Source organism: Kryptolebias marmoratus, linkage group LG1, assembly GCF_001649575.2.
Source record: "Kryptolebias marmoratus isolate JLee-2015 linkage group LG1, ASM164957v2, whole genome shotgun sequence".
In the NCBI taxonomy this organism is placed as follows: Eukaryota; Metazoa; Chordata; class Actinopteri; order Cyprinodontiformes; family Rivulidae; genus Kryptolebias; species Kryptolebias marmoratus.
The window spans coordinates 6,428,892-6,436,871 of NC_051430.1; the positions used below are offsets into that span (position 1 = coordinate 6,428,892).

The 7,980-nt window shown below is 37.5% G+C and overlaps 1 protein-coding gene across 1 annotated transcript in view; it reads right to left on the bottom strand.

The window, feature by feature from the left end:
- Window positions 1–3,126: 3,126 nt before the first annotated feature.
- Window positions 3,127–7,980, bottom strand: part of arrdc1a (arrestin domain containing 1a) — a 20,276-nt gene continuing 15,422 nt past the window's right edge. Inside the window, exons 6-8 of the mRNA XM_037977061.1 lie at window positions 6,754–6,930; window positions 5,761–6,268; window positions 3,127–4,061 (exon numbers count right to left, since the gene is read on the bottom strand). Coding sequence (XP_037832989.1) covers window positions 4,024–4,061; window positions 5,761–6,268; window positions 6,754–6,930 — 723 coding nt within the window. The 3' untranslated portion in view covers window positions 3,127–4,023. The remainder of the gene's footprint in view (window positions 4,062–5,760; window positions 6,269–6,753; window positions 6,931–7,980) is intronic.

The window sequence follows — 7,980 nt, forward strand, 5'->3', positions numbered from 1 at the left end:
GATGCAAAGAAGGATTTTGCATAAAATCAAGGAAATCATGGACAACCCTGACCATCCTCTTCATGAGACCGTCATCGGAAAACAGAGTCTCTTTAGTCAAAGGCTTCTTCAGATTAGTTGTAAAACGGACCGCTACAGGAGATCATTCCTGCCAACAGCCATCACCATCTATAATAACTCCTTGATTTAAATGAGCTACGTCAACATTTAATTTCCCTTTGAGATTAATAAAGTATTTTCGAATTGAATTGAATTAAGTGTAACAGAGCTACTCCAACATGCAGCCACCTCGAGTGGCGCAATTCTAGAATGAGCTAAATAATATAAATAAATATATCTAAATAAATATCTGCTAAGGCAGGGGCAAATTTGTAAGAGGTCTCTTTTTATCAGGATACTTTATAAATATGTTTTAACTGCCTCAGTGCATTCCTTGATATCTACAATAGTGTACAAAGCTGTCTGAATTCACAGTCAACAAAAGAGCAGACTCAGGTATGTATAGTTTTTTTTTGTATCAGTTAAATATTTGTGTCTTATATCACTGTTATGTTAATTAGATAATGGATTTAAATATTAATCAATATATTCAGCTGCATATTAGGTTTCACTGTTGCAATCTGAAACTATGGGTCTCCCAGGAGGGATTTCATGAGGTCTGGTCCATTTTTCTGGTTCCTTGTGGATTTTAGACAGCATGTAGAACAATCTTCCCTTTGGTTTTGAAAAGCCCAGTAGGTAATTTTTCTGTTTAGCATAAATAAATTGTTATATAAACTATTGGTTATATTAGTAATAATAGGAATAGTATCTGTGTATATGAGTTTAAACAGTTTGGAACAACAATAACTAGTGTCATTAAGTTGTCTATATCCCTCCCACAGATATTGTTCTCTGTTCATTATTACTACTAAGCTCCTGTTATCAGCTGGTTTGTTTATAATATGGGTTGAGGTCAGGAACATAAGAACTTACAACTTAGTTGACAGATTGGTTACAGACTTTATGCACTGTCCATCACTGTGATGGCTCCCCATACTCTCATTTCCCATTAAATCACCATGGTAATAGAAACTGGACTCTTCACCTGCTGCTCCAGAGCAGGTGAAAAGTCCAGTTTCAGCTGAAACTGTCAATAAGAAGTTCTGTCTGTGATTTATTTCTTAATAAGATCCCAGATAGAAGATCAGACTGACACAACATTTATATATCATCATTCTCTGTGCTGTAAGATTTTAAACAGATTGTCAAATAACATAAAACTAACAGTTCCTCTGTCATCTTAAAGTCACTCAGTCCACCACATTTAATCACTGATCAAATGTTGGTGTTTTCATTTTCAAATTTAACTACATTACAATGTTTATTCAGGAATAAATTTTGATTTTATAATTTATTATATAAAATGTAATTTATGGTTTCTAATTTTAGGTAAAATCATTCCATTTGAGAAGAACTATTTTTCTTTTAATTAACTCACATACTCTCAACAGAAATGAAAAATATGCAGGAAACCTTGAATCCTGTCACAGGCCTATATTTTCTACTTTGCAACAGAAGCAGCGGTTAGACTGTAGCCGGAAAATGTGTGCATTCGAAAAGATATCATCATCAGAAAGATTCAAAATAACTGGACTATCACTTTAACATTCAGACAGCTGCTGATTTGATGTGCCTGTTAATAAAAAATCTTCCTATTAAAAATTAATAGCTAGTAATTTTACTGGGACATAGTTTCCAAACAAAACTTGAAAAAACAAAACAACAACTTTAAACCCCTGCCAGAAAGTTGATAAGGACAGATTAAAACTCCCAAAATACTGAAACACCTGCTTTACGTCCTCACACGGGATCAGGAAGATGCACAGAGGAAGAGAGTCAAAAACAGCCAAGAGTCCATCTTAAAATCAAAACACATTTATTCACTTTCAGAGCTGAAAGGGAGACGTGAAAGGGAGACCCTTACCTTAGTTCATAGCACTCAGCCTATGTCTCAATCTAACTTCCTGTTCGATGTACTTTTGTTACTCGAAAAGCAAAACATCAGGTTTTTTCCATGTCAGTGTTTTTCCATTCTCCTTGTGTAGAGCCGTTCCTGGATTTCATGACGTCATCTCATCACGTGTTCTCTATGACCTGCTATTATCCTTTACATTGTTTCTGGGCTCTGAACTCTAGTAAAAAAGAAACTTCATGGTCTTACACGAATATAACTTTTATATAACATTTTATATAACTTCACAAAGTAAATAATCAGTCGATGTATAAATGTAGCAGGTCTTGTGACATAAAAAGACTGGAATTACAGTCATTAAATAAATAATTTATATTTATCCTCATTAGTATTATTTTTCATCAGGCTGTAGACTAGGTCTTGTCCATGTATTGGTTCTCAGACATGAGTTTGGGAGTTAATGATGCTCTCTGTTTATGATCACATCAGGTTACAGCATTAGTTGAATGAGTTATCAGCTGCTACAGAGTTAAACAACATTAGTAGTATCAGGCACTGACACTATCTTTTTGACTAATTTTCACAGAACATCTTAATGAACAATGAAAGCCTAGTTTTAACTTACAAAACAAACAAATGTGTTTTAGACTCACCACCAGGCTGCAGGTATGAGTCTCTCTGAGCTAACACAGCTAACAGCTTCCTTTAACTTGAAACCAGAGTGTCTCTTAAACATGGCAGCCAGGAGTTCCAGGAGTTTTTTTTTCATTATTTTTATTTCAGCTTCAGCATCTTGATATGCCACGCCTGTGAGGTGGATGGATTATCTCAACAAAGGAGAAGTGCTCACTAACACATTCACACAAATTTGTGAAGAATATTTGAGAAAAAAAGGCCTGTTTTGTACATAAAAAGTCTTAGATCTTTGAGTCCAGCTCATGAAAATGGGAACATAAACCAAAGTGTTGTGTTTATATTTGTGTTCAGTGTATTTAAATTGTACATGTCTGAAAGTTTTCAGAACTTGGGTACAAATTTTTCCTTGGGAAATTTTTGATGGTACTAAAGCAATTTAAAAAAAATATTTTAGTCAAACCCTAATCTGCCCTAACATTATGACCACAGAACAACTATTGGGATGCTGAATTTGATGAAAACAAACAAACTCCCACTTCTTTGAACTGGTTTATTAAAACAGCAGCAGTTGAAAGACATTCAGAACAATAAATAAATACAAGGTATTGAAGGAAGTATGATGGACTTGCAAAACAACATGAAATCATAAGCATCTACATCCATCTCTGACTAAGGATTCATTACATGAAGCACATCTTGAAGGTCCAAAAAAAACCTTCTATATCAAGTCTGCAGTGCTTCCTGCATGAGACATGAAAAGAACCAGTTGTCCAACATAGGAGCAGCTGAAACACCATACTGGACAGTAATTTACATTCTTACAAAAAATAGCTATGTACAGCATTCATAAAAGCCCAGTGATTACTTTTACTAAAAAACAATCAAAGGCAAATTAAAATACTTTGATAAATGGTAACTAAATTTTACAGCCAATATTTTGCAAAGGATGTAGCTTAAACAAAACACAAGATGGTTTGTTTCACAACTTGAACGCAAAGCTGTTGGTTGTGACATCACAGATGCCATCAACAAGATTTTTTAAACAACCCACAAACAAAATGCTCGATTCTTGTTGGTTGTACAATGATGTAAAAATAAATTTCCTCGCTTTCCTTTCATTCCAAGTGCAAGAAGTAAACCAAAACTTGATTTTAAAAAAGGTATGTGGTTGTCTATGGCTGGCTTGGAACACATGTCACATTTTCTAGATATGTGTCCAGCAGAGTTTGAGGCCAATTGACTTTCATTTTAAAATATCCTGAAAAATCTAAGAGTGGAGGCCTAAAGTCAGTGACTGGCACTAAGCTGTAACTTGTCTCTATAATTTAACAAGACTCTTATTTTGGAAATGCTACATTTTACACTAGGCTCCAGCAATTCCTTTAAAAAATTGTGATATGACAGTGGTCCTGGTTTCAGCTTCTTGATCCACCTCATGTGTTGCAGCTCTCGTCATAAGAAGGAGGAGCATCTGTAAAAGACAAAAACATTGTCAGACTGGTAAGCACTCAAACACGATGTCCAATATCAGACTTTTCAGAACAACAGATCAACAACCACAGCAGCAGGCAGGCAGAGCGGTCTCCATTTATTTGATTTGACGTTTCGCTAGAAAACCACACATGCTTTATATTTAAAAAATAAAACCTGTCCTATTCATACTTTTGTTAAATCGTACCTCAACTTCCTGCCCAGAGGTTGGAATTTTATACAAAGTGTTTATTAGTTTGTTTACAGCTACAGGTATGAAACAAACACTGTGTACAAAATGGTTACCACTTCTCACCCATGCACCTAAAATAAGTGCATATCCCCACAGCTCCTTGTGATCCTCCACAAGATGGAGCTGGGCTTTATTTCATTGTCAACTTTATCATATACCAATTGTTCTCAAACTGTGGTTCAAGCTGTGGTGCTCAGTATCACTGTAGAGGTACTCAAAAGAAACTTTGGCATCATTTATTTACAACTTAAATAACAAGATAATTATCATAAACTGAATTGTGATGTAAAGCTAAAATGTAGAGACAGAATCAGTCAGATGACCAAACAGTTATGGTCATCGGACTGTTAAAACCTGCTAAATAATTTTAATAATCTAAAATGTATTTAGATTTGTTAGAGTTTTGAAACCTATTCTTAGTGGATCTTGGGTTCACTGGGTGTTTCAGCCATTAACACTAAACTAGGTGAGCAAGGTTGGCCCAGCCGAGGTTGATCAGGCCTCCCCGTGTGTCAGTTTACCAGACAAGTTTTTTGAAGTGTTAAGCTTAGAATAAAGAATCTAGTTTGTTTTTTAGGTTAGACTTAGATGTTCAGGTAGATTGTCATAACGATGGTACATGGAGACCTTAGTATTTCTAAGGTGGTACTTATTATAAAAACTTTGTGAACCATTGTTATATACCATAACCATAATGTGCTTATTTTTGTAACAAATATTTATATGAAACACACAAGTTAAATTAATGTCCTGGCATTTTAAAAAGGAATGCATTTCACCTGCCGCCTTCATGCAACACAACTAAAATGATCTTGTGATGAGAAAGAACTAAGTTCAAAGTATTTTGGTCAAACTTTGTAAATGATGTTTTGCGATATTGGGAGTTCTTGTGAGATGTGTTAACGATTAGAGAACATGTTGAGAATGACTCTCAGCTACTACCACATTAAATTTAACTCAATAGCTGTAAAACTGACTGAGTTAGGTTTTTTTGTTTGTGAATTAGTTGCAGACAATGATTACTTTGAGAGTTTGTCTGGTGTTTCATGAGATATTTTGCTAACAGACAGACACACAAACAAGGGGTTGTGTGCCTGGAAAAGCACTGTGGTTGTTAGGAAACAATTTGGCACATTAGTTCAACCTCATGGGCCTGTTAGCAGCATGTTACTACATGCTACTAAACTTATTACTCCAATCTGAGGTAATTCAAAGAGTTATCCCTTTAACTTACTGTAAACACAATTGAATTAGTAACACTTTGTATTAATGGCTGATCACTCTGCTGTTGTTGTTTAATTTTTGTTGTTTGTTAGGTTTTACATCCTAATGTCAAAGAATTATGGGGCGACAGTGATGGATCCTTTCTGAAGTTACACTGATAAAAATGTGGTAAAAACAGAGTGCATCACTGTAAATGCTGCAAAATGTGTGCATGGAAACCTACCTTGTGGATAGGATGAGGCCCCATAGCCTGGAGGTCCTGGCATTGGGCTGGCTCCATTCAGAGGGGGGTAAAGACCAGTGGACCCCCTGGGAGCTGCAGCCACCCCATTGGGCTGCTGGTTCTGAGGGAAAAAGAGGCCAGGGGCATAGCTGAAGGCATTGGGCGACACCAGCTGAGACTGGCGTTTGTTGGAGAAATCCTCGCTCATGTTTCCGCCCTCCGCTCCTGGTTGGTACTCGGCTGGAGGAGCGCTGGGAGAGCTGTGGGAGGACATCCTGGAGCGCGGGGTTGGACGGGGAGCAGGTTTAGGAGCAGGCCGAGGTGGTAGCATTGGCGAGGAGGCAGGGGCAGAGGCAGGGGCAGAGGCAGGGGCAGAGGCGTCAAGAGCTGCTACCGCTTCAGTGGGAGGAAAAGCTTCTTTTTTGGTGGATTGCCGTTTTTTGTCTAATGAGACATTCCCAATATGGATGGGTAATGTCAGCATGATGTCCGGAGACTTCAGACTCACCTGAATAAAAAATGAAATTAAATGAAATAAATAAAAGATTCAATATCAAATCTAAAATAAAAGATAAAATATTTTAAAATTCTGAAAGAGTAGTCAAAACTCTTAAGGAGCAAAAATTTGACAGACATCATTCCAGCTTCACTAAGGGTAATTTAACAAAGTTTAAAGAATACACACACACACACATACACACATACATACACACACACACACACACATACATACATACATACAGTAGGGGCCGGCCGGGGTACAGCACTCGTCATGAACCCAGGACGGAAACTTTGCCTCACAAATCATCTACTTTGGAAATTATTGACTTAAATGCTAAAAACAGTTCATTTACGTTTTAGGTCAGAAAAACGGGGTCCCTGCAATGTTGTGTGGATGTGTTTGACTAAATAACATTCACGAACTCTCAATTTTTTGAGATTTCAATCCAGTTCAGATTTAATTTCTTTAAGCCAGAGAGACTATTACCTTACCTTAACGTAATACTCAATCTTTATGAGCTCACAGCCAGCGAGGGAGGACTGAGGGAGGGGAGGAATGATGATTTGCTCCTTCCACTCCACTTCTCTGCCTGCCTTAACCGTACCCCCCTCCACCTCGGCTATTGTCTTCACATCGTGAACTGGCCTCTTCGTCTCATAGGTCACTCTCTGAAAACAATGGAAGCCACAGGAGTTAAACTGGGTTTAGTGTGGCACAACTGTACAATACAGTTTTTCAAGTCTTCACAGTAAAGGTAACAAAGCCAGGGAATTTACTCCTCCAAAGCAACGAAGGCAAAGGTTGACACGTGAGGTTTTAACTTTTACCATCACTTTCTTAAAGGTTTCTTTGGCATTTTTCTTTTTCAACTGACATAAGATTTTCATCTTCCATTTTTCTAGCAATACTTTTTTTTTCCTATAAATCAATAGTACATAAAGTATAAACAGTATTCAGCACAAAAAGCCACACCTGAAATCAGAGGTGGAAATTAGCACCCGCCACCGGCCCAATGCGGGTAAATATTTGAAGTGGTGGGTGAATTTGATCAACGCACACGCCACTGTGGCGGGTTGGCAATTTNAAACAGAAAAGGTGTTATTTGTCCTCCTGACATATAGGGGGCAGCAATGTGCTCGAGTTGCTGCTAAATGCAAGAAGGAGAAAAGTTTAGCAGACACTCTTTACCAGTTGGTGGCGGTATTGATTCATTCAGTTGTTTACCAACCACCAATAAAAATCAAGAAGAAGAAGAAACAATTTGAGGAGTAGCATTAGCAATGTGGCGGAACATTTTGGGAGTTAAGCGGGTAGCAGACAACAAAAATGTTTTTAAAGAGTAGTCGAGGGAAGAACCGAAACTTAAACAACGTTTTTTTTTAAACTAAATCAATGACGTCATGACGTCGGTCAGTGTGCGTTCGCGTCTACGGCCAGTGTTCTGACAATCTGTGCTTCCACGTCAGATTTTCCTACTGTAGCATGGCTAAACAGCTATGTCTAACGGTCGGTGCTACCCGTCAAAAACTGCTACCGTCATGTTTACAAACCAAAAACTATAGCGGTTTGTGTTAATCAGTGGTGGGCAGGGGTGGAAATTAAAAATTTTGTTCACCAGCCATACTGGCTGGTGGACAAAATTTTTTTACCAGCCACTATTTTTTGTTGTGACAAAAAGTTATTTCATATGATGATGATGATGATCGACGCGGGTGGAA